Genomic DNA, 27,990 nt, shown 5'->3' on the forward strand with positions numbered 1-27,990 from the left:
TTAAGGCACACTCACATGTAGATGGGTAAAAGTATAGAGAAAAAAAAACTGAAAAACTACCAAAGTAGGACTAAAGCATGTCTACTAGCAGCCTTAAGACTAGAAGTTATTAGGATTTATTCCTGGCATCATTTATTACCTTTTTTCTGGGCCTAACTTCTGTAGCATTTTTAAATACTGGAAGACTGTATGAGCAACCTGAAAACAAAATATATAATTAGTCTTCTGCATTAAGTATTACCTATATAAAAGAAAAACAAATCTTATTTTCATTCCTTACCTCATAGAAGTGTTCATAACCTTCATCAGTCAATGTTATAGAAATGCTAAACACTGAATAGGTAGAATTTTGCTCAAATCCTGTCTCCCCATTTCCTCCAAACAGTGCAAGAGCCCAGCACCTATTTATATAGAATGATAATCCAATTAATATTCTGGGATTGAAAATCTACCATGCTTTCCATTAGCAAAATAGACAGGCATTCTATGTAAAATTTGGAAAATTTAGCCTTAAATATATAAATACTGCCTTGGATGTGCTCACCAGATTGTGCCAAGAAATCTGGAGGACAACTATTTGGCCAACTGATTGGAAGAGATCACTAAAAAAAGGTGACCCAATAGAGTGTATAAATTATTGAGCAACGTCACTAATATCATATGCTAGCAAAATCCTACTGAAGATTATCCGGAAACAACTAGAACAGTACACTGACAGAATTACCAGAAATACAAGCTGGGTTTAGAAGAGGTCGTGGCATTAGAGACAGTATCGCCAATGTCAGATGGATCTTGGTAGGAAACAAAAAGTACAAGAGGATGTGTTTCATTGACTGTGCAAAGGCATCTGACTGCAAGGATCCTCACAAATTGTGGCTAAGCTTGAGAAAAATGAGAATCCCAGAACACTTGACTGTGCTTATGCAAAACCTGTACTTACACCAGGAGGCAGTCCTCAAAACAGCAGGGAAACACTGCCATGATTCAAAATCAGGAAAGAAATGTGTCAGGGATTCATCTGGTCACCATGCCTTTTCAATCTGTATGCAGAACAGGTCATCCACGAGGCTGGGCTTTATGAGGAGGAATGTGGCATCAAGATTGGAAGAAGACTCATCAACAACCTACATTATGCAGATGATACAATCTTGTTTACTGAAGGTGAGGAGAACCTGGAGCTTGCCACAGAAGGTCAAGGACTGTAGTCTTCAATATGGATTGAAGCTCAACATCAAGAAGAGAAAGAGTCTCACCACTGCGCCACCTAGCAGCACCATGAGAGATGAAAAAGATACTTAAGGTTGTTAATAATTACAGCTTTCTCAGCTCCACAATTAACACTCTTGGCACCAGCAGTCAGGAAATCAAAATGCAAACTGCACTGGGAAAAACTGCTATCAGGGGCCTCTCCAGAGTACTAAAATGCAAAGATGTCAGTTTAGAGACTAAGATGAGCATAATCGAGGTCATGGTCTTCACAATTACTTGCTTTGTATCAGAGAGCTGGACAATGACTAAGGATGACAGAAGAATCAATGCCTTTGAGTTGTGGTGCTGGAGAAGAATCTTGAACATATATAGACCGCCAAGAAAACAAATAGGTCTGTCTTAGAGAGAGAAACCAAGTTTCTCCTTTGAGGCTAGGATTTTGAAGCTCTGTAGCATATAGTTTGGTCATGTAGCCAGGAGGGACCGATCTTTGGAGAAGGACATCATGCTCCAAAGGGCGGGGGGATAGTACAGGAAAGGAAGACCCCAGATAAGATGGACTGATACAGTAACTGGGGCAATGGAGACTGATGTGTCAGAACCAGTAAAACTGGCTCAGGACAGGGCAGGGTTCAGAGTTGCTGTACATAAGAGTTGCTATGGGTTGCAGGCAATTCAACAGCACATAACAACAACAGCACATATATATAATTTCTATATTCTGCTAGATCACCTTTCCTTGAATGTGCACAAACAGGGCTTTCTTCTTGTCAGCTACACTAATAACTTTCCCAATTTCTTAGGGTAGCTGAGTGAGCACTTCTATATTCCTTGGTTGAAAGAACTCAATTAGTATTGTGTCAAAAACAACTGCCTTGTATTTTGTCAATGCCTTCAAGGAAGCTTCTAATTCTTTCTTCAATACCATTGGTTCTTGATTGTGCACAACTTCTTGAAATGGTGGAACACTACTGATCAATCTTTTTGGTACAGTGGCTCTGTGTATTACTTCCATCATCTTTTGGTATCCTATCACTCAGTATTTTGCTCACAAAAACCAGTATTGAAACTCAAGACTTGAAGTCATTCTTCAGTTCTTTTAGCTTCAGAAATGCCAAGTGTGCTCATTCCTTTGGATTTTCTAATATCAAATGCCTACATATTTTGTTATAGTACTTTGTCTTCTCAAACTGCTCTCTAATATTCTGTTCAACTCACTTCATAATTTATTCCATTCATTCTCGTTATTCTGTTTAAAAGTAAGTTTCAGAATCTGTACTGACATCCGTTTTCATCTTCTCTTTCCTTTTCAATGACTTATTGCTTTCTTCATACGTGATATCCTTTATATAATCCTATAACTTCTCTGATCTTTAGCCATTAGTGTTCAAAACATGAAATCTATTCTTGAGATGGTCTCTAAAATCACTTGGCATCAGTTTTCTTCAATTTCAACTTGAACTTGTATATAAATAATGGTTTGTAAAATACCGTTAGCCCTTGCCTTATTCTAATTGATAATGCTGAGTAGTTCCTTCATCTCTTCCCACATATATAGTCAGTTTGATTTCTGTGTATTCTGTTTGGCAAGGTACACATGTACAATTGCCATTTACATTTTTTTTAAAGGAATTGTAATGCATAAGTCATTGATTCTATAAAAGTCTACCATGCAATTTCAGGCCTCTTGTTTATTTTCAACATTATATTTTCAAACCACCACCTCACTTGCAATGCTCTTTTGAGATTCATAAGGTTTTTAATGGCCGAGTATTTTGTAAGTAGACAGCTACTCCTGCTTCTGATTTGTCTTAGTCTAGAAGTTTCACTGAAATTTGTCTACCGTGTATGTTGCTGTTAGCTGCCACTGAGTGGACTATGACTAACAGTGACCCTATAACCAACAGGTCTGAACTGTACCCAATCCTGCACCATCTTCATGTTCTCTGTCATGCTCAAGCTCACTGTGGTAGTCGTTGTAGCAATACCTCTTGTTGAGGGTCTTCCTCATGTGTACCATGTGTAACTTTGCTGATATTCTAAATACTAGTGACACAGCTTCCAGCAACACACAAATCACCACAGGACAACAAACTGACAGTTAAGGGGTGGAAGACACATCACAACATAGTAAAACACTAACAATTTTATGAAGTCATAGTAATTTGTCTTAAGAAAGTAAAGTGCAAAATATTAAAAGGTTGCCAGAAGACAGTTCACATAACCCTTCTGAGTCTCTCTTCCAAGGAAAAGCCTTAAAACATTTTTCCACTTAAAATGTCAACTGAGCTCTTTGATAGTAATATATACAGCTTGTTTAGGAAGCAATAATAGTCTATTTTTTCCAAACCAGAATAATCCTAAAACAAGGAAAGAGCCAGAATATTGTTTGAAATTTTAATAAAGCTCCAGAAAATAGAAAAGTTGAATAAATGTCAAATCATTTTATGTTATATTGTAAACATATATGGAGTAAAGCATATACAGACCTAATATTATTAGTTTATTATTTTTTAATAACCTCGTACTCAAGTTTCTTTGAATGTTCTGTTGTTGTTCCTTGATACCATCTAGTCAGAACCAACCCACAGCTAACCGTCCACTGGGTTTTGAAAGGCAGTAAATTGCATGGGAAGAGACTGCCTACCTTTTTCCCATGCAGCAAGCAAATGGTGGATTCAAACTGTATGCCTTTGGATGGCAGTGCAACTCCTTACCACTAAATCAGCAAAGCTCTTGAACGTTCCAGTATACATCAATGTTTTAAAGTTACTTACTTATAATTCTCATCTCTCTTTGCATGCTCAAATTGAAATCAATGTATATAAAATCAAATAAGGAATTACTTTAATCTATTGGTTCTGATCCCAAAATAAAGCTCTAATGCCTTTATTGGGCTATAGGACACATAAATGAGTACTTAACATCAAGAAATATCATTCCAGCAACATGACTATAAAATGTATTCACAGTATCATATATTTATTTTAACTGTTCAATAAAGTTTTGTTAAAGTCTACATGGTTTTGGAGGGAGAAGAGATTACCTAAAGAGTCACAGCATAAAATTTACAATTTACTATTTGGCCAAATCTAAACATTAAGTTAAAGCAAAACTTTTTATGTCATTCTAGAATCTATAGATTACACTCACATTTTAAAAATTTTGTTTATAAATACTGTGGTATCAAAGATTTATTGTTCAAAATGGCTTCTGTAGCCACTGACTCTAACTTTGACACATGGTTGGTTGGTCAAGAACAAGCAAATAGGATGTGTTAAGTCATCCACAGAAGACTGGCTAGTCTCCCTAGTCTACTAGGTTTAAATTGAACAAGTTCAGCAGTAGAAATTTGGAAACCTTATTATCAGTAAAGAAAAGGAAACAGAGTGCAGTGCAAGGCAAGAGATTGTTGCACCAGTCAAATAGGGATCTACATAAAAGCAGAAGAAGCTTCAGCAAAGAACCAGAGACTAATATGAGACAGAGCTGACTTGAGACTGCTGTCTCGTGGAATCATAGCTAGGACATTTTCCCAAGCTTGCTGGAGTACTGAGAGAAGATATCATGACTAGCAGAACTAAGGAAATTCTTCTGTAACACTGACCTAAGCCGTAAAGCTGAAGAACCAAGTAAATAAGGGCACACTTAGAAGCTATCTGAACTGAAGAACTGTATACTTGAGAAGCTATTTGAACAGAAAACGTGTATTCTGATGCCAACCTGAATCATGATCTGTTAACATCCCTAAATAACCCCATAAATGTATCATTCTGTGAGATCATTTTAACAGATTCTGAACCAAGTAGAGCAGTAAAATTGGTGTCAGAATCAGTTCAAATAGGTGCAGAAGCATGTCTGACCTTCTAGAAATTGGTTTTGTACTGTGGATGGTGAGAACAAACCCCATTGTCGAGTTAGTAGAAGTCAGATATTGCCCTCCTCATGCTGCCTACACTCTTTTACAATTACTTTGAACAGGAATTAAAATGATGATTTACAAAAAAATACATAGAAGAAAATATGGCCATGAAAACAATTTTGATTGTTAAAGTGACCTAACAATCTGTGTTATGCAGATGACACAACCCTGCTTGCTGAAACTGAGGAGGACCTGAAGCACTTGCTGAAGAGTGTTAAGGACTGCAGCCTCCAATATGGATTGAGGCTCAATGTCAAGAAGACAAAGATTCTCACCACTGGACCAAGTGGCACCATCAGGATGGATGAAGAGATTGAGATTGTTCACAGCTTTAGTTTGCTTGGCTCCACAGTCCACACTCTTGGCACCAGTAGCCAGGAAATTAAAAGACGTATTGCCATGGGAAAGTCTGCTGTTGTGTCTCTCTGGAGACTAAGGTGCGTCTGATACAGGCCATGGTCTTTGCTATCACTTGTTAAGCATCAGAGAGTTGGACAATGACTAAGGAGGATAGAAGGAGAACTGATGTCTTTGAGCTGTGGTGCTAGAGAAGAGTATTGAGGGTACCATGGACTGCTAAGAAAACAAACAGATTCGTCCTGGAAACGGTTAAACCAGGCAACTCCTTGGAGGCAAGGATTCTGAGACTCCGTCTAACACACTTTGGACATGTTGCAAGGAGGGACTGGTTCTTGGAGAGGGACATCATGCTTGGGAGGGCGGAGGGACAGCGCAGGAGGGGAAGGCCCTCTATGAGGTGGACTGATTCAGTGTCTGGGGCAATCAGGATGGGAGTGTCAGAGACAGTGCGATTGGCACAGGACAGAGAAGAGTTTAGGGCTGTTGTACATAGGGTTGCTATGAGTCGCAAGCAACTCGACGGCGCCTAACAACAATTAAAGCGTTAACTTTTATTCTAGGTTTTTGGGTAATTAAAGCAAAAATACAAAAGAACAGCTTACATAAAATAGTATTTTTTTCAGAATAAACTAAAAGTACTTATTAAGTAAATACTTGCTTTTTTCGAAGGAAGGAAAGAATGCTGCCTTTGCCTTCATGCCCAACCAACCAGGAGATATAATGAAGTGGTTTCACTCTAAGAAATTTAAAGGAACAAAAACATTAAGGTATAAATACAGCAGAAAAATCTCACTTCTAAGACTATAAAACTATAAACTCATTCTCATATAAACCTATTTAAACATAAAAGTATAACAATTCAGTAGCAGCATGATAAAAGCAAAAATATGGTAAACTTTAATTTTGTTCATCTAGGAAAAATGATTGTAAAAGCTTCGAATACTTTATAAAGCTCTGCAGAAAAGTGAAATGTCAGAACATTTAGATTCTATTCTTTTTCATTTAGAGCTCTGGTGGTTGTGCCCAAAGGCACGTAATTTGAAATCTACCAGCAGCTCATAAAAGAAGGATGGGCAATCTCCTACTATGAGATTTGCAGCCACTGAAAACTTGCTGGAGGATGAGCTATGTGTTGCTTCCAACTCAGTAATAAGAGAGTTTCAATTCTTTTTTATTTTATGTAGAGACACGATCTTGTGTAGGAAATTTAAATTCACCGTATCTTTCTTTTCTTCTTGTCTAATTATCTATTCCCAGGGTTTTCAAGAAAACACGTAACAAATGTGAAAAGTTTTATTATATAGAAGTTCTGGGAGAGCTCTGGTGGCGTTAGTGGCAAGAAGCTACACTGCAATCCCAGAGGTACATGATTCAAATCCACCAGATGCTCTGCTGGAGAAGTAGGGGCAATCTCCTCCTTTATCAGTCAGATCCAAGTTGATGGTACACACACACACACAAAATAATAACATAAAAAAATTTTTTTTAAAGTTCTGAGTAGTTCTGAATGTATTTTTTTATCTTTAAAATATTTCAAATTTTTATTAAATCTTTTGACTCAGTTTTAAGATCACAGTTAAAGTACTTTAGCATATTATACACATGGCTTACATGTGCAATTTTTAGAAATATCAAATTAAGTATAAGATTGTGACGAAAGAAGTTACATTGACCAATTATTTTATCAGAGAAGAGACATGAATGTGAATCATGTAATCTGTATATATTTTTAAACTGCATTTTTCCATTGGCTTCTCCTTTAATTTTGGAAATGCATGCTTATTGAAACAAAAGCACACAAGAAACTCAAACCAGGCATCTAAACATTCTGAAATTTTAAAATTAGGTTCTCATTCATTGCCTTACATTGAAATCAACACATAGCTGACCCTTCAGAGGGTTTTCAGAAGCCATCAATCTCATGGAAGGAGACTCATCCTCTTCTCCCTCGGAGCTACTGGTGGGTTTTAACCACTGCAGAGGTATAACCTTTCCATTAACAACGCAAGCCCCTATGGACGACCACCAGCGCTCCCTAAAGTTAGAATTAAATTCAGAAAGTTCTTAGAAGCTAAGGTTAATACTATTATTTCAATACTGTAAGAAATTAAAAATGCTCACATTAACATTGCAAAAGTAGGAATTTAAGTTACATATACACTAAGATTGATATAAAGGAGCAAGAAGTTAATGAATGAACCTGACTCTATAATATACAAACCTGAAGAAAGCTCACTGTACTATAAGTACTAACTTCGGAGAGATAAACATTTTGCATCTTTGTGAAAAAGCACTCTTGCAACAAAAGCCCATTTAATGAGACTTCACATATTTGTAGATTCCAACAGTTTCACAATGATTAGCATGTTAAACAAATACATTGCATTAAAAAGTTTTTGGAGAATGATATAAGGTTTTTTTATCCCACTTGTCAGCAGCTCTGAAATTTTTCACAATCTACCTTAGTAAAGAAAATACACAAAGCTTTACAAATTAAAAAAAAATACATGCAAAAAAAGGAAGACAAACATCATATAATGCAATTTCATGATTATAAAATGATATATGCTTTGTGTACATTATTCTAATGTGTGAATGACATAAAAAACTGTCAGTGAAGTAGCTTAAAATAAAAATTTTATTATAAAAAAAACCTGTCAGGTTTTGGACCAGGGTTTTTTGTGTGTGTGTGGTTTGGTTTTTTTTAATTTCTGATGTTTTTATTAAGTCATCTCTAGTTTTATTTTAACAAAGAATTTTTTTAAAATAATTTTAATGAACATTTACAGAGATTTTGGATTTCCATTCATTCATTGCTGCACTTCTCTCCCTGCCCAGCTCTCCCCCCACACCCGCCAGTTTGCTCCTCTCTTTTAAAAGTAAAAGAAACACTCCCTCCCTGGTACACAATCCCCCTGCACCCCTCCCACCACCCCAAGTACATTCTACTATGCAACCTAAATTGTGCACTCTTGTGATAACCATAATACCCTATTATACATCACTTTTAAATTATATTCACTTTGGGACAGGTTTTGAGGATGGAAAGAAATGCTTAATGCTACTTTTTTCATATTTCATAAGAATGTATTGTTTTTCTAGAAAAAATTTAAACAAACAATACATTTTTTAATAGACATGTAGTAATTTTAACACATCTAGGGATGTTGTTTTTGTGTGTTGTCAAGTGAGAACAGAGTCACAGCTGACCTTCCACAAAGGCAGTAAATCCACAGGAAGAGATTGCCATTATTCTCCCCAAAAGCAACTGGTGATTTGAACTGCATGCCTTTGGGATTGTAGCACAGGTTCTTACCTCTAGGTCATCAGTGTTTTATCAACTTATCGATAAAATACCCTTCAACCAAAAGCAAATACACAGCACACGTTTTCTAAAGTCATACTAGAGGCATAATTGTTGAAATATTGTAGAAGGGACAAGCATTTTTCACTAAACTTAATATACATGAATCTTTCTCTCTCTGTTCATACGTGTATTCTCAGGTTTTATTTTCTTTGTAATAGCTTTAAAATATAAGTTTGATTTTTTTTATATTAGTTAATTTAACTCACAAGTATTGTTTCTAGGTAAAAAAGCATTTATACAACTGTTAAGAACTGCTTGCTCCTGCTGCAGTGTGCACATACAGAAGCAAAGTTTGAAAATGCTAGCAATCATGAAGTTCCAATTTACCAAATAATCTATATTTATAAATTCAGAGCCCCAAAAAATAGAGCATACTTGTATATAAATATATATACATGTATATATATGTGTGTATATATACATATATGTATACCTCTTACTAATGAAAATTAACCTTGCCCTTGAATTCTTACCTGTAATGTTGTTGTTGAGGGGGAAGCGCCCATGTGATGGTCAGAGCGTGAATTTTCCTGATTGGAACCACTAAAAACATTGTCCAGAAGAAGAAATATAAGCATTTCTCTATATAACTTATACTATGTTAAAAGGATGCATTTTTGTGGATTTTAAAATTTCAATATATTTCATTCACCAATAATGAGAAATAGTACTAAAGTTGCCACTTTTTCAATTTGAATAACACAATTTTTTTAACTTGTATAATTTTTTTTTAATGACATGGATTAATAGGTAGAGAAAGTCAAGATAAAAGAACTAACTATAAGAATGTGTAATGCTGCTAAGGATGGATCTCTTGTTTCAAGAAAAGATATGTGACTAGGAGCCAGGAGACCTGTGGTCTAAATCCAGCCCTACTACCATCTTAGTATATGTGCATAAATGACTGAGAAAATCACATTTAAATCTTTCTGAATCTGTTTCCTCATGGTAAAATAAGTGAGTTGGGCTAAGTTACTGCTAAGATTCTTCTCAGTGTTATAATTTTATGATTCTATGAATATGAAATCTAAAGTGAGAAACAATATAACCCAAAAAAACACTGTCACTAAACTTAGATAGAATGGGATTAACAGGAAAGTTGTGGCAAAACAGTCATTGTTCAATGAAGGAAGAGTAAAGAGATGGGCACTAGGGTCAAGGACAAGGGGGAATAAGTAATTCGAAGAAAGAATAGTAAATTTCATAAAAAAAAATGTTGTAGGCAAATATATATCCTAGAGTTAGAATTGAGGTTATTAAAGAAAATCAAAAGACAAGGTACACTGAGAAAATCTGTTGTCAAGACTTCTCCAGAGTAACAAAGAACAACAATGCCACTTGAAAGACTAAGGTACACGTAATCCAGGCCATGGTCTTCTCAATTGTTTGCTATGCCTCTCGGAGCTGGCCAATAAAGATGACAGAAGAAGAATCAATGTTTTTTTTTGTTGTGGTGGTGGTGCTGGAGAAGAGTACTGAACTTATATAGACTACCAAGAAAACAAACAGGTCTGTCCTAGAAAGAGTGAAACCATTTTGCTCCTTGGAGGCAAGGATTTTGAAGTTCCATCGCACATACTTTGAGCATGTCACTAGGAGAAGGATACCATGCTTGGGAGGATAAGGAGTCATCGTAGAAGACCCTGAATAAGATGGATCGACAGTGACTGTGGTAATGGGGTCAAGAATGTCAAAGATGGTGAGGATGACTCAAGATAGGGCAAGGTTCAGAGCCTTTGTTCACAGGGTTGCTAGGAGTCATCATCAACTCAACAGCATGTAACAACAGCAAATCAAATGTGGCAAGAAAATATATCTACAAAATATTCGAAGGAAATTTGCCATATGTGTGAATATTAAGACTTATGGGTGATTTCCCCCCCCCAATTTGTTCACTCATTTCTTAAAAAGCAAAATCTAGATAAGATAAAATAGGAAAACACAAAGAAAAATCAGAATAACAAGAGGAAAACACAGAGGAAGTATGAAACAGAATCGAATAGGGGCAGAGCACCACAGTTTGTTAGTGGTTTGCTAGTATCTGTCACTGTCTGGTCCTTATTTTAAACCGTTTAGTTCACGAACCTCTGTAAAGTTTGTTAAATGCTGGTGTGTCAAATGGATCCGTTAAATGGCCAAAGTTTGGTTTAGGTAACCCACTGAAATAAAACAAATATAATAAAATGTAATTATCAAATGACTTTATAAACAGCATTTTTAGGAATAAATAACTGATTAAATAATTTAATTTATTCTATAAAAACTTTCCTGAAAAGCATTCTAGGTAGGAAAGTCACAAAATTCTAAACTTTAAAACCTATTCATGACCTCAGTATCAATAAATCAATAGGCTTTAAAATTAAAAAAAGAGATAAAAGATAATGAACTGAAGGGTCTAACCCTAAAAATAACTAAATATATCAACCCCATTCATTCAGTTTTAGTTTTCCCAATAAAGCCATTTAAAAAAAAAAACAAAAACCTTAAACTAAATTTTTACACAACAAATACATTATTAGGAATAAAGAAAAATAGTAAATATAAAGCAGAATGTTAGGCACTTTACTAACTAAAACACTTGGTACTTCCTTGAAGGGGCGTCTACTCTGACTGACAGATATTCTAATATTAATAATTATTTTAATACAGTCAATACAAATCTAATATTAAATATCTAAAGGACTTTTCAATTTTTATGATTAAGAAATCAAAGTTAATAGTGAATAATAATTTTTAAAAATGTAAATGCTCAGGAGAGATTGACGGTCATATTTACCTCTAGTTTTATTAGTAAAGTTTCACAGTAAAACATATTCAAATCTTTCATTTGAAATTTCCATATGTCATACTCATTCTTGATCTAAATAATAAAAAATATTACTCTGCCATGGCTTTCTTTACCTTCAGAAATAGTGCTAACTAACAATGGAAATTCACATTAAACCAAGATAAGAAGGATCAATTAGGTATTGTTATAATTTATTTTCACATATTTAAAGCTATTTTTTCCTTCCATAAATTATGTCTTGACTAACTAGAATGTCATTTGCTCATATAGTAAAAATATTTCAACCTCACGTATTTTACTAGAATACAAACTGTTACAGGTAGTAAGAAAATTATTTTTGGATGAATTTTTTTGTGTTTTCTGTAATAAAAATTGTGAATAATTTATAAGATTTCTTAATAATTTGATGTCAACAAAAGGTGACTGAAGAATTTTTAACTAAAACCCCACATGACTCCTTATGAAGGATAGTTTAGTACATTTGAATCAAATGGGCTTTTGTAGGCAGAATGAAAAAAATCAGCAATTATTCATAAGAGTATTTCTTTGATGGTGAAAAGCATTACAAGTTCCATACAACTGACTTAAAAAAACCCAAATTTTCAGAACATAATGTGTCAGCTGCTCTGTGGTAAGGGATGTAAACACATCTTGGAATATAGTACTTACCTTCATATTAGAGTTAATAGTTTCAGTATACAATAAAAAAAAAACCTCTGGATAATTTTTTTTTTAAAAGGAGGCATAATGCTAACATTAAGGTTAAAACATTGCAAATTTGAAGTACAGGAATTATTAAAACATGACTCTATCCAGAAAACCTGGGTACTCATGTTAGTTATCCCACTCGGAAGCTGTGTGGTCTTAAGATCTTAGTTTCATTACTCGGAAAAAAAAAAAACAAAAGGAGCACAAAAAAAGTCTTTGGGATGGATTCATACAAGAAGCTCTACAAGTGTTGTTTGTTTGGTTTTTTTTTTTTTTACAAAAATAAATGTCTAAAAAAAAAAAAAAACAAAACACAAAAATAAATGTCTTACTTGTTTGGGATCTGAGAGAAGATTTCAGTCACCCACTTTTCCAAAGTATCCAGTGTTTCTTGGGGGATTGAGAGGGAGACAGAGAAAAGTAATGTCATTATTCAAGGTAGGAATTTCTTAACAACAAAGCAAAGTGGGTGCGTTAATTTGGGAAATGTGCCATTCCTGAACCAATAATGAATAATAAGAAAAACAACAGTGGATTTAAAAATCTTTAGAAACAGTACATTTTTTTTAAGATTCCTTTACTTTACCTGGCTAAGTCAGGGCAGTAGGGGAAATACAAATAATAAACACCAAAATTTTAAGGACATAGAGTATATATAGCAAGAATATGTCAACTATCCTGGACCCATCTGAAATGTCCTATTTTTTCTGCCTAATAATCCACATTATACTGATCCATCTTCATGGAATCATCGTTCAGCACTTAAAAGTTCATTTGCTTTATATTAATTTATAATTGTTGAAGTGTAATGTTCTTAGTTGTTGTTGTGTACCATCAACTTAAAACTGACCCACTGTTGACCATCAAGCAGGTTTTCAACAGCAGTTAACCACACAGGAGGAGACTGCCCATCTTTCTCTCGTGGAGCAGCTGGTGGGTTCAAACTGCATACTTTGTGTTGGTAACGCAATTTCTAATCACTAAGCCAAAAGAGCTCCCTAAAGTGTTTTTAGATTTTATGTATATGGTTTCTATCTTCTTTTGATCTCTTTTATTTTTGTTTTCTTCCTTAAGGTAGAATTCCACTGAAAAATGTAGACATGAATATTATTAGACATGCAAAAAGCCATGACTGGAATTGGGCTGGTTAAGTTAAAATACTAGAAAATACATCCCTGGAAATGAAATTAAAAAGGTGAGACCTAATTAGGGAGGGAGGAAAATGTACATCAATGAATGACTGAAAATCCAATCTTTCTATAAACTTTCACTAAAATCACAATTTAAAAAAAATCAGAATTAAGTCATTAGAAAACAGTAATATTTACTTCTGAAAGAATATTCATTTGGGAGGGAGAGAACAGAAAAACTGGCCAACAGCTCAGAAGCACAATGAGGGCTGAGCAGAATCTTGGATGAAGTGAGATCAGCTCTGCTCAAGGAGAGACCTACATCTTTTTCATTATGTTGTAATATAAGATTAATCTATAAAAAAAAATTTACTCAGAATCCACCAGAGACAGTCAACCTTATGCTTTCCCCACACAAAGCAACATGTGAGAAAGTCAAATAGGAGACTATATGTAGCATCACAAATTACAAAATCTCTTAATTAGATCCCACCTTTATGACTCCGTCTTTCTTATATTTTAAAAGAAACTATTTCAAAATGTCTGGGAAACATAATGTTTAAAGGAAAAAGAAATCACTTAGCTTTATCCCAGTGTCTCGTAATCATCACTGAACAGTATGCACAAAAGTTTCACCAATTCTCAGTAAAGAAGCAACAGTGTAAGATGCAAGTTATGCTAAAAAATTTACATATTTATTCTATGCTTATTACATATATACTTGACTCTTAAATGGTATAATAAATGATATAGCTTCAAAATCTATCGAATTTAGATTGTACAAGTTTTTCTTCCTCAAAAATCTGGTGCTTTGGTGCAACTACCATGGAAGGCAATATGGCACTTACTCAAAAATTTGGAAATAGAAATACCATTTGACCCAGCAATTCTACTACTGGGACTATACCCCAAAGAAACCAGAAGTGCCACCCAAGTAGATATATGCACACTCAGGTTTACTGAGGCTTTGTTCACAAGAGCAAAGAGTTGGAAACCACCAAAGTGCCCATCAACACACGAATGGATAGAGAAACTGTGGCACATTCACACAATGGAATACTATATTGCCTTAAAAAACAAGGAACTCATGAATTATTATCCAAAATGGGTGACCCTGGAGGACATTATGCTGAGTGAAATATCTCAGTCACAAAAAAGACAAATATGGCATAATGCCACTGTTATCATACAGGACTGATATGGAGCTGGGGGGAAATTAAGAGGGGATAAATAATCTACACGGCATTAAAACAGATGAGGGACAGAACTGTATAAAAGGAATATATAATTAGGTATTATTGGCATGGCAAGAGTTCAGAATAACAGCTGCATAGTAAAGTGGTCGGGGCGGAGGGGATTGCATAACAATGAAAAAATTTTTTTCCCAAAGAAAAGGGCAATCTGGAGGGAGGGGGTCAGGGAGGAAAATATGCAACAATGAACAACTGGAAACCCAAATTCTTTATAAACTTTCATTAAAATATCAATAATTTTTTTAAAAATCTGGTGTTTATGTTAAAAATTTACAACCAATATCTTGTAAATCAGTAAGATCTCATTGCTTTCAAATCAGAATCAACTCATAGCTGAACCTGCACTGAATTTCCAAGGCTGGAAGAGACTGTTCATATTTCTTCTGCAGAACCACTGATGATTTCAAACTGCTAGAAAGAAGTGGTCTTTGGATCAGCAGTACAACTCCCTACAGACTACACCACTAGCCTATCTATAATCTTAGAGGAAGAGAATATAAAAGAAATAGACAGTTTAAGAAAAATGCAAGTGCATTTAATAATTTAGAAATGGTAATGATTTAAAATTATAAAGTAACATTAAAGAATATTGAATTGTTTATCTTAATAAATGCTGTCAAAAAAAAGCAGACTACAATTTCAACAAAGGAATGTATCATGCTATATTTACAACTTCACATTCAAATCAACTTCGTGGGCTAAATTTGATCTTGCATGCAAAAATATTTTACATACAAACTTCAAGTCAGCTTAGATCTTGATTTTGACAATATAGAAGAAAACTTTTATAAAAATAGGACAATTACTTTAGGATGAGCAGATTATTCTGTCAAAAAGAAGTGTACAAAAAAGGAATAGCTTCCCAAGGTAGCACTGTTCTTTTCACACACACACACACACACACACACACTTAACTGAAGATAATGATAGAAAAAAAGAAGAAAAAGCACTTATATGTAAGAAAATTCTGCCCCAATCACCATTGTTTATTATAGCTAATCATGCTATTTTACTGGATCTTACAGCAAAGATGATGGAGGCCTGGCTGTTTCTAAGCAAAAGATTCAAAATGATCCAACCGCCAGGCCTGCAGGAACAGGACTTGGCAATTTCCTTCAGTAAAGATTACAGATCCCTCAGGGACCATTATATTCTGTCCCATGGGGTCACTATGAGACAGAAACAACTTGACAGGACACCCCAATAACAACATGTCAGAATGTGCATGAAGTCACATGGAGTTAGGAGTCAACTCGAATCAGGTAACAACATGTAAAGATGAAGAGATAAACACCTTGCCCTAAGTTTATAATCAGTATAAATTAAATGTAAAAGTAAACGTATGCAGGCAGCTGAATGTGGCTCTGTAACTTAAAATTCATCACTTATTAGTTCATAAGAATTCTCAAACTATTCTATAGACAATATTTATGTCTATAAGTGGGACTCCAGTGGTATAATGGTTAAGCACTCAGATGTTAAATGAAAAGCCAGTAGTTCCAATCTACCAACTGGAAAGAACAATCTCGAGCAGCTTTGCTGGAGAACAGACCTGCAATCGGCTCTCACAAAGACTTATGGACTAGGAAAAAACTACGAAATAGTTATTATGAGTCAGAATCAAGTAAATGGCACACAATAATAATGTCTGGAAGAGAAAAACACTTGTCTGAGGATCAGAGAACTCCGTGCTCCAGAGTTATGGTACTTGCTGTGAGATTTAAGTCTTCTTTTCTTTTTTTACCCCTTTCAATTCTTTCATTTGATAAGCATTCATTGAGTGCTGCCTACGAACCAGCATAGTTCTAGGCATTAGAGTTACACTAGATATTGGACAGGAAAAAAGCCCAGAATGAGGTGGGCTCTGAATGTACTAAGGGGAAGAATATGAGGTAGATGTTATTTAGTGCCATCAAGTCAATTCCAATTCACAGCAACTCCACACCACAGAACAAAATGGTCCCGCTGATTTTAAGCTACTATTTCTTCAAGAGCAAACTGCCAAGTCTTTTCCCTTTCCCTTATACTAGAATCAAGCACTAAAGTAATAAACAGATTATTCCAACACTGACCAAGGCAAGTAAATCGAAGAAATTACTACTTTGAAGTAACGCCCAGGGCCACTGCAGGTAGAATTACCTTTTGACTGAACCACTAAAGTCATATAATGAGCAGAGTAGTAACGCATCCAGAATTCTCTCAGTCTCGCATGAGTATCAATATTATTTTTTTGGGGCTCATGTTTGAGAGTCTCAGCATTTCCTGTAAAAAAAAAAAGGTAAAAATTAAGTTCACTTCATTAAAAGTCATCAAATCAACAATACATATTCTACTAATTACTTATGATTAATGAAATAACCCAAGTTCTTAAATGATATTGAAATAATGATGTATAATAATATCAACATAAAATTAAAGTGCACTGAAGTCAAGAAGCAATTCTGAAACATATTTCAATTGTGATTTTAACAAAAGTTTACAGAAAGGCTGGGTTTTCATTCATTCATTGACACAATTTTCCTCCCTCCTCCTGAAGTTTATTTTAATAAGTAAGAATGAATCTCTGGTTGACATACCTTCAAAACCAGTAACTGCCTTAAATTTCCTTGCTTAATAATTAGTCTATTATTTAACTCTGTTGTTTATCTCTGAATCATTACTCTTTCTAATTTAAAAAAAATCAAATATATTAAAGAAGTCATGTGTATATAACTGTACAAAATGAAAATGTATAAAATTGTACAAAATGTACTAAGAATAAACTAAACCTGTTGCCAACAAGTCATACTGGGAGAAGAACTGCCCACAAGGTTTCCAAGGCTGTAAAACTTTCTAGAAGTAGACTATGACCTTCTTCTCCTATATAGAGGCTGCTGGGGTCAAAATACCCTGAGCTAGGAGGGAAGTGCTTAACCACTCTCAAACCCTGTGCCACCAAGACTCCTTACAAAATGTATACAAAGTAATTTTGAATAAGTTACAATTTATATCAATTTACTGCCATCAAAGCAAATATATGCATACCCATGTTTACCACAGCTTTGTTCACAATAACAAAGAGTTGGAAACAACCTAAGTGCCCATCAACAAAAAAATGGATAGAGAAGCTGTAGTATATTCACAATGGAATACTATGCAGCACTGAAAAACATGGAATTCATGAAATATTATATATACAAAATGGGTGGCCCTGGAGGACATCAGGCTGAGTAAAATATCTCAGTCACAAAAGGACACCTGCTGTATAGTGCCACTATTGTAAAACGGGACTGACATCAGGGTTGGAGGGAGACTGAGAAAGATGGAATAAATTATCTATACTGCATTGAAACAGATGAGGAAGAGAACTGTTTAAAAGGATATATAATTAGGTATCATTGTCATAACAGGAGTCCAGAACGAAGGCTGCATAGTGGAGTGGACTTAGGGGGAGGGTATGGTGGAGAGGACTTGAGGGAAGGGATTGTATAACAATCAAAGAATTTTTCTTTTACTTTTCAAAGAGAAGAGCGAACTTGAGGGGAGGTTGGGCAGGGTGAAAAGTGCAACAATGAATGAATGAAAATCCAAAATGTCTATAAACGTTCATTAAAATTAATAAAAAAATATAAAAAAACCAATTTAGATCAATTTACCAAATTCAATTCTACAGTACAAAAAAAAATTAATATAAGATTATAAATTATTTCTAACACCAGGGGGGAAAAGGTACCAGTTGAATAAAATTAAGTCATAGCTCAAAAACTATTAAAGAAATCATGAAAATGTCAAGCAGGATATAGCTGATTCTACAGTCAGAGAAATAAAGGTTTAATCCCATAATCACAATTTATAAACTGTGTGATTTAAATAAATTCAATAAATTCTGTAAGTTTATATTTAAATAGAGATAATAATGGTCTATATCACAAGTTGTTGTAATGATCAAATGAGGTAACACAGTTCTCATACAATCTTGAAACCTGGTGCTATTTGTACAATATTAACAGAACAGAAAACAAATATGTTTGACGAGTATCCATCTGAAAACCTAGTAAGAAACTAAAATCCAGCTATCCTTTTATTTTCTTTTTCTATTCTTTTATGAACTTATAAAATGTTCAATCTTACTAACTAGAAAATATGAAATAAGAATAATTATTGAGACTCTTACCCCAAAAAAATTTTCCCATTGGATGTCCAGGTCGAGCAAGGCTTCCAAACAACATTTCTTTTCTGTTTGCATCAGAAGGTCTTGCAAGTTGATATTCTGTCAATTTTAAAAGTACATTTTTAATACAGTGAAATCAGCATTTGCTTTATTTTCTTGAAATTCTGGTTTACAGTACTAAAGGCAAGAAATTAATACACTTGCTTACACAGTATCCTAAGCCAACAATGTTGGTAATAAAATATGACAGTCTGGAACATTTTTGCCACTATGGCAAAGTTTGGCAGTTCCTCATAAAGTTAAACAGAAAATTGTCATGTGACCCAGCAATTCTACTCCTAGACAAATTATACGTATTTAAGAGACTTGAAATCAGTGACATAAATAGACACGTCAATTTCTGTCCAATATTACACACTATTCACAACAACCAAAAGGTGGAAATAATCCAAGGGCCCAACAGCAGATGAAAGGATAAATATTTTACTTCACTGAAATACTATGCACTCATACAATAGAATGGAATTCTGAAATATGCTAAGACACGGATAACTTAAAAGCATGTCAAGCAAAATAAACCAAATATAAAAGGACAAATATGGTTCTATTTATAGGCCCAGAATAAATAAATTGGTCGAGACAGCTGAATAGTAGTTAACAGGTTTTAGGGAAAGGAGTAAATTGTGTAATGGTTACAGAATTCTGTGTTTAGGGTAATAAAAATTCTCTGGGAATTGATAATGATGAAAGTTGCAAAATATTGTGAATTGCACACTTAAAAGTTATTGAAAAGGCAAGTTTCATATAAATTTTACCAAAATAAAGACACATTTTCTTAAAGAAAAAGTTACAATAATTTTAGAAACCTCCCTAGTGTCTAAACAAAAAAAGAGTACTTCTTTATTGCGATCTAATTAATAAATATTTATCTGGGTCTAAAATAAGCATTTTTATAGCCAAGTAACAAAAATGAAGAAAACAGTCTTTGACATCAAACAAATAGTAGAACTATGAGAAAAATAACATCATCTCATTCCCTTTTACAAAGAAATAATTAAGGGTTTAAACTAGTGAATTATGAATTTATTTAAATTCAGATAGCTCTAACTATCTGAAGCTTACTCAGTCTAGAGAATGCAATACATCATTCTTAGTACTAGTAATTAATCCAGTTAAGAAGAAAAATACTACAAAAGAGGGAACAAATATGGTTATTTCACCTCTTTAGTTGCTGCAAGACAAACCTAATCTAAGTGAACTGAAATTTCCTCATCTAGTACTGCATGCTTCCAATACGAAAACAATGCAAACAAGGTCTATAGTGATGCCATTTGGGGGCACTCTATAATTAAAAATAATCTGTAGAGCAGTACTAAAATAAAGCATATCATTTCCCTTATAAACTTCATTCTTTAAATCCCAAAGACAAAAGAAATGTCACAATGTAGAACTAATTGTACTTCCCTACTTGAGGATGTATTAATCTACAAATATACCACAACTATTTTCAGAACAACCATCACTCAAGCCATATAGCACCAATGCCATAAATGACAAAGGGCATCAGGATAGATAGGCCTTTGAAAAAAATGTCTCATGTAAAAAGAGTAACTGAAAAATGTTTGGTTTGTTGGAATTTTTTACTTTAAAATCTTATATTGGCTTGCATAAAAAATTAGTATACATTGTGTTTCACACATTCCTTCATTCACATTGTGTTTCATATGGTCATTCCATATACTGCATTTTATAAAACCAATCATCATTGATCTATGTCCACTACCACTCTGTCTTTTCAGGTCTCCAGTGTATCTTTCCTAATTCCTTCAGGCCCTTACTGTGCCTACCAAACTCTGTGACCTCAAGATATCCCCCGTCCCCAACCTCAGCTCCTCTGTCCTCTCCCCTTCCCCCTTTGGATTTTTATACACATCTTACTAGTTATCCTTTTATTTTTACAATAATGGTCTTATGCAGTAAATGTCTTCTGAGCCTGAGTTAGTTCACTCAGTATCATGGTTTCTATCCTCTCCCATGTTACATACTATTTTACAAAATCATTGCTCTTGGGTGCTACATAGTATTCCACTGTGTGAATGTATCATAATTTCTCAATTCATTCCTTGATGGACATTTAGGCTATTGTGAATTTTCTTGCTATTGGGAATTACCCTGCTATGAACACTGATAAACAAACCTCCGTTTGTGTCTCAGTTCTATTTTCCTCAGAGTAAGCAGTGGAATAGCTAGGTCAAATAGATTTTCTAGATTCAACTTTTTGAAGAAATGTCAAATGCCTTCCACAGTGGTTATACCATTTTTACAATCTCACTAACAGTGTATGAGAGTTCCAATCTCTACACATCCTATCCAACATTTGTTACTTTCTGTCTTGTTAAACTTTCTCACTGCTACTGGGGTTTGATTTGCATCTCTCTTATTGCCAGTGATTTTGAGCATACTGAAGAAGTTTTAACATCTAGTATTAGCTTTAAGAATTAGGCTCCAATTATGGAAATTAGAAAAATCTGGTCTGAAAAATAATATATTCCAATTTTGTAAATAAACTAGTATAATAATTTAAAAAATTAAATAGAATTAGGCTCATACTCTCCAAAAGATTAACCACTATGATAGCACTCTCTAAAAGAAAAGATTGAAAAATTGTAATCTGCACCACAACAAGATAAACAACCCAACTGAAAAATGGGCACAGGATATGAACTGACACTTCACAAAAGAAGACACTCATATGGTGAACAAACACATGAAAATATGTTCAAAATACCTAGCTCTAAGAGATGCAAATCAAAACAACTATGAGATATCATCTCACCCTAGTAACAACAGCAAAATTCAACAAAGGGGAAACAGCAAGTGCTGGTGAGGTTGTGGAAAACTGAATCCCTTACTCATTATTGGTGGGAGTGTAAAACAGTGCAACCACTATGGAAATCTGTATGGCTCTTTATAAAAACGTTGGAAATGGAAATAACATTTGACCTAGTAATCCCACTACTAAGGAAACCATAACTGTCACCAAAGTAGACACATGCATACCCATTTTTACTGCGGCTTTGTTAACAATAGCACAGAGTTGGAAAAAACCCAAGTGCTCATCAATAAACAAAAAGAGACACTGTGGTATATTCACACAATTGAATACTATGCTGCATTGAAAAACAAGGAACTCATGAAAAATTATACAAAATGGGTGACCCTGGAGGATATTATGCTGAGTGAAATATCTCAGGAACAAAGGGACAAATATTGCATAATATCAATGTTGTAAAACTGGACTGACATGGGGTTGGAGGGAATCTAAAAAAAGAGGGGATAAATAATGTATACTGCATTGAAACAGATGGAGAGAACTGTTTAAAAGGAATATATCTTGTTGTTGTTATGTGCCATCGAGTCACTTGTGACTCATAGTGACCCTATGTACAACAGCTCTAAACTCTGCTCTGTCCTGTGCCCATCTCACTGCCTCTGATACACTCATCCTGACTGCCCCAGTCACCAAATCAATCCATATCCCAGAGGGCCTTCCCCTCCTGCGTCTGCCCTCCACCCTCCCAAGCATGATGTCCCTCTCCAAGGACCAGTCTCTCCTTACAATATGACCAAAGTATGTCAGACGAAGCCTCAGAATCCTTGCCTCCAAGGAGCAGTCCAGTTTAACCCTCTCCAGGATGAATCTGTTTGTCCTCTTAGCAGTCCATGGCACCTTCAGCACTCTTCTCCAACACCAAAGCTCAAAAGCATCAATTCTCCGTCTATCCTCGTTGGTCACTGTCCAGCTCTCTGATGCATAACAAGTGATTGCAAAGACCATGGCCTGTACCAGACGCACCTTTGTCTCCAGAGAGACACCGTTGCTCTTGAGTACTTTAGAGAGGGCCCTAACTGCAGACTTTCCCATCGCAATACATCTTTTAATTTCCTGGCTGCTGGTGCCAAGAGTGTTGACTGTGGAGCCAAACAAACTAAAGCTGTGAACAATCTCAATCTCTTCATCCATCCTGATGGTGCCAATTGGTCCAGTGGTGAGAATCTTTGTCTTCTTGACATTGAGCCTCAATCCATCTTGAAGGCTGCAGTCCCTGACCCTCAGCAGCAAGCGCTTCAGGTCCTCTTCAGTTTCAGCAAGCAGGGTTGTGTCATCTGCACAGCACAGATTGTTTATGGATCTTCCACCAATCCTGATGCCACATATCTACTCATAAAGTCCAGCCTCCCGGATAATCTGTTCTGCATACAGGTTGAAAAGGTATGGAGACAGGACACATCCCTGGCGTATGCCCTTCCCAATTTTGAACCATGCAGTGTTTCCTTGCTCTGTTCTGATGACTGTCTCTTCGTTCAAGTATAAGTTTCGCATTAGCATGATCAAGTGTTCTGGGATTCCCATTCTTCTCAGAGTCAGCCACAGTTTGTTATGATCCACACAAACACTTTGCATAATCAATGAAGCACAGATAGACATTCCTCTGGTACTCCCTGCTTTCAGCCAATATCCATCTAACATTAGCTACAATATCCCTCGTACCACGAACCCTTCTAAACCCAGCCTGGACTTCTGGCAGTTCTCTGCTGATGTGCTTTTGGATAATCTTCAGCAGAATCTTGCTTGCATGTGAGATCAATGATATTGTTCTATAGTTTCCATACTCCATTGGGTCACCTTTCTTTTGAATGGGAACAAATATAGATCTCTTCCAGTCAGTTGGCCAACTGGTTTTCTCCAGATTTCTTGGCACAACTTGGTGAGCACGTCCAGGGCAGCATGTGTTAGCTGAAATATGTCAGTTGATATACCATCTATTCCTGGGGCCTTATTTTTTGCTATTTCTTTCAAAGCAGCTTGAACTTCTTCCTTCAACACCATAGGCTCTTGCTCATATGTTGTTTTGTTAAATTCTTCTGTGTCCGGCAATTCCTTTCGATACATTGACTCGGTATATTCTTTCCATCTTCTTTTGATACCTCCTGCATCATTTAATATTCTGCCTAAAGCATCCTTGATTATAGCAACTCAAGGTTTGAATATGATTAGGTATTCTTTTCATGACAAGAGTCTAGGATCTTCATGGGGGAGTAGACTGGGGTTGGGTCGGTGACTGTATAATAGTGAAAGGTTTTTTGGGTTGGTTTTTTTTTGTTTTTTTTTTCGTTTTCAAAGAAAAATCAACTGGAGGGAGGGGTGGGCAGGGAGGAAAGGTGCAACAATGAATGAATAGAAATCCAAAGTCTCTATAAACTTTCATTAAAATTTCAATTAAAAAAGATAACCACACACATACACACACACAAAACTGTAATCTATCATAATTCATTTAAATTAGTGACATTTAAATTAATGACTTCACATATTACGCATCTAATTACTTCAACAATCAACATAACATATGCACTTCAATTTAGCCATTTAAAGAATAAATAGTCTAGTGAGAAAGAATGATAAATGTGCTAAATAAAATTCAACAAAGGTTAAGACATGAAGTACTTCTCTTACCACTGTCAACAGCTTCAACTTCACGGTCAATTGCATCCCGGATCATTAGTGGATGAATGAAGAACTGGGCCCACCTGAAGAAAGAAACACTAGAATTTCTGGGTTTGTTCAGTAAGAGATTTTCACCAATCAACACTGTGGTTTGTGGTGTGCTGATTTTTTTTTTTTAAGCAGAAATTTCACTATGTTTAATACATTGTTTACAATCTTGCCTAATATCTAAATATTAATAAGATCAAGGAGGCACAGGGGTTGCCAACCAGACATGGACAGTTGAACCCATTCATCATCCTGTAGGAGAAGATAAGGTACTGTGCTTTCCTAAAGATTCAGTCTTAGAATCCCGTGGTTGTTGTTAGGGGGTATCAAATCAGCTCTAACTCACGGTTACCTCATATTCAAAATAATAAAACCACGGCCAAACCTGTGTCAATCAATCTTTAAAGTCTTCCACCCTTTACTACTTACTTTTCCAACCATAACCTCCTTCTCCAGAGAATGGATTCTACTGACAATCATGCTCAATATATGTCAGACATGTTCCTTGCTTCTAAGGAACACTCAAGCTTCATTTCATCTAAGATTTGTTATTTTGGTAGACCATGCATGATATAGTCAATATTCTATCAACACCACAGTTTAAAGGCATTAATTCTTCTTTAATGATTTGTATTCACTATTGAAATTTCACAAACATATGAAGCAAATGAAAATACTATGGCTTGGATCAGACAAATCTTAGTCTTTAAGTGAAACTCTTGTTCTTTAGCACTTTAACAAGGTCCTTGGCAGCAAATTTTCCCACTGCATTCTGTCAGCTGATTTCCTGACTGTTGCTTCCATGAGTGTTGTTTTCTCCCAGCCTGATGTCCTTCTCCAAGGACTGACCCTTCCTAACAACATGCCCAATGTATATGAAGCTTCACCATCCTTGCCTCCAAAAAAGCACTTGGTCACACTTTCTCCAAGACAGACTTGCTTGTTCTTTGGGCAGTCTATGGGATATTAAGTATTCTTTTCCAAGACCATACTCAAAGGTATCAATTCTTCTTCATCCTTAGTCATGGTCTAATTTTCAGATGCGTAACAAGTGATTGAAAATATGATGGCAAAAAAAAAATACGATGGCATGAGTCAGGTGTAGTCTTTAAACTGACATTGTTGCTCTTCAGTATTTTGAAGAAGTCTTAACAGTAGATTTTCCCATTGCAACATGTCTTGATTATGAGTACTATCATCCTTAGTTATTGTCCACCTCTTGGATGCATGGCATGTTCTTGCAAAGACCATAGCCTGCATCAGGAGTCTCCAGACTGACATCATTGCTCTTCTGTACTCTGGAGAGGTCCCTGACAGTACTTTCCCAGTGCAATTCATATTTTGACTCCCTGATTGCTGGTGCCAATAGTGTTGATTGTGGAACCAAGCAAGCTGAAGTTATCAACAACCTCAATTTCTTCTCTATCATGGTGGGGCCAATTGACCCAGTGGTGAGAATCTTTGTCTTCTTGATGTTGAGCTTCAATCAATACTGAAGACTACAGTCCTTGACCTTCTGCAGCAGGCACTTCATGCTCTCTTCAGTTTCAACAAGCAAGGCTGTATCATCTGCATAACACAGGTGTTCATAAGTCTTCCTCCAATCCTGATGCCCATTCCTCCTCATAAAGGCCAGCCTCCCAAATGTTCTGCATATAGATTGAAAAGGTATAGAGATACGATACATCCTTGACGCACAACTTTCCTGGTCCTAAACTATGCAGTGTTCTAACTACTGCTTCCTGGTCCAAGTACAGATTCCATATGAACACAATTAAGTGTTCTGAGATTTCTATTCTCCTCAAAGTTAACCACAATCTGTTGTGATTCAGTCAAATGCTTTTGTATAGTTAATGAAACACAGATAGACATTCCTCTGGTACTCTCTGCTTTCAGCCAAAATAAATCTAACATTGGTTATCATGTCCCTAGTGCCATGGCCTTTTCTAAACCCAGCCTGCATATCTAGCAGTTCTCTTCTGATATACTATTCCAAGTTGTTTCTGGATAATCTTCAGAAAGACCTTCCTTGTGTGATATTAGCAATAATGTTCGATAATTTTCACACTCTTGTTGGGTTTTGGGATTGGAACAAATATAGATTTCTTCTAGTCAGTTGGCCAGGTAGTTGTACTCCAGATTTCTTGGTATAACCTAGTAAGCATGTCCAGGGAAGCATCTCTTTGCTGAAATATGTCAATTGGCATTCCAGCAATTTCTAAGGCCTCATTTTTTTTGGTTTTTTTTGCCAATTCCTTCAGAGCAGTTAGAACTTCCTCCTTCATCACCATAGGATCCTGATCATATGTCGTTTCATGAAATTCTTCTGTGTCAGCCAATTCTTATTGGTATAGTGCCTCTGTGTACTCCTTTTATCTTCTTTTGATGCTTCCCAGGTCATTCAACATTCTACCTTCAAGCACCTTTAAGTACTGCAATGCAAGGCTTAAATTTCTTTTTCCTTCAGTTCCTTCAGTTTAAGAAATGCCAAGGAAGTTCATCCTTTTTGATTTTCCACCTTTAGCTCCTTGCAAATTTCATTTTAATACTTTGCTTTGTCCTCCATGCTTTCTTTTGAAATCTCATGTTTTGCTTCTTATTTCTTCCCTTTGCTTTGGCTTCTCAGCATTGTAATGGAATATTCAGAGTCTCATCTGACATCTATCTTGGTCTTCTCCTCTGTCTTTGCATTCTTCATGAATGATTTTTCTTTTTTTTAACAAATGAGTCAATTTATTAACACAGCATCATTTGTCCTAAATGTTTTTGACAGCTGCCACCTGTCCAGCAATTCTGTCCATATCCTTCTGTCCCTTAGGTGTCCACCAGCAGCCCCTATCTTGGTCTTTCACCATTTTGAGCACCTCCAGGGCTTGGAGGACCTGACGGGCCTTGCTTTTGCCCCTCAGCTGAAGTGGCTATGCGTGATGCCATTTTCCTGCTGATCCCTGTAGATCTTGGTCATGAAACCAACCCCAGCACCACCCTGGAGGTAAAGGTGCTTGCTGTGGAAGCAGCTCCTGTGTAGCACCAATTCTCTTAGTAATGAGCAAGCTCTTTATGCTTGGCCAGCCTGACAGTGTCTACCCATTCAGGGACTTTCAGCTTTCCGGATTTTCTGAGGAAGGCTGCCAGAGCTCTGACAAACTCCTGCTGGTTCATGTCTTTTACAGTAACTCCAACCATCGTGCCACCTCCTTGCTACTATGAATGGTAAGTCTTGATATCCTCTCACAGCTCAACTGGTCTTCGTTCATTACTGCTCAAGGCTTCAAACCTGTTCCTGAGATAGTCTTTAAATTCTTGCGAGACAGACTCAAAGTCAAACTTTAGTTCTTGTGGATTTGATTTTCTTTAGCTTCAGTTTGAATTTCCATATGAGTAGTTGATGGTCTGTTCGACAATCAGCACCCAGCCTACTTTTCACAGCTCATACTGAGCTTCTCCCACAATTTTCTTTTTCCCCACAGACGTAGTCAAACTGATTCCTATGAAGACCATGAGATGAGGTCCACGTGTATAGTTTCCATTTATGTCTCTTATGAA

The 27,990-nt window shown here is 35.7% G+C and overlaps 1 protein-coding gene across 2 annotated transcripts in view; it reads right to left on the reverse strand.

Annotated features, from left to right (window-relative positions):
• Nucleotides 1-27,990, reverse strand: part of NRD1 (nardilysin (N-arginine dibasic convertase)) — a 106,364-nt gene that overhangs the window by 37,719 nt on the left and 40,655 nt on the right. For both annotated transcript variants that reach the window (XM_006879673.1, XM_006879672.1), the window contains 9 exons: nt 24,406-24,479; nt 18,891-18,986; nt 16,877-16,999; nt 12,687-12,744; nt 10,944-11,017; nt 9,332-9,401; nt 6,150-6,227; nt 281-401; nt 140-198 (listed from right to left, as the gene is read on the reverse strand). In XM_006879673.1, the coding sequence (XP_006879735.1) occupies nt 140-198; nt 281-401; nt 6,150-6,227; nt 9,332-9,401; nt 10,944-11,017; nt 12,687-12,744; nt 16,877-16,999; nt 18,891-18,986; nt 24,406-24,479 (753 nt within the window). The remainder of the gene's footprint in view (nt 1-139; nt 199-280; nt 402-6,149; nt 6,228-9,331; nt 9,402-10,943; nt 11,018-12,686; nt 12,745-16,876; nt 17,000-18,890; nt 18,987-24,405; nt 24,480-27,990) is intronic.

This window comes from Elephantulus edwardii, unplaced genomic scaffold (assembly GCF_000299155.1).
Source record: "Elephantulus edwardii isolate Elephantulus edwardi_28Jun2011 unplaced genomic scaffold, EleEdw1.0 scaffold00005, whole genome shotgun sequence".
In the NCBI taxonomy this organism is placed as follows: domain Eukaryota; kingdom Metazoa; phylum Chordata; class Mammalia; order Macroscelidea; family Macroscelididae; genus Elephantulus; species Elephantulus edwardii.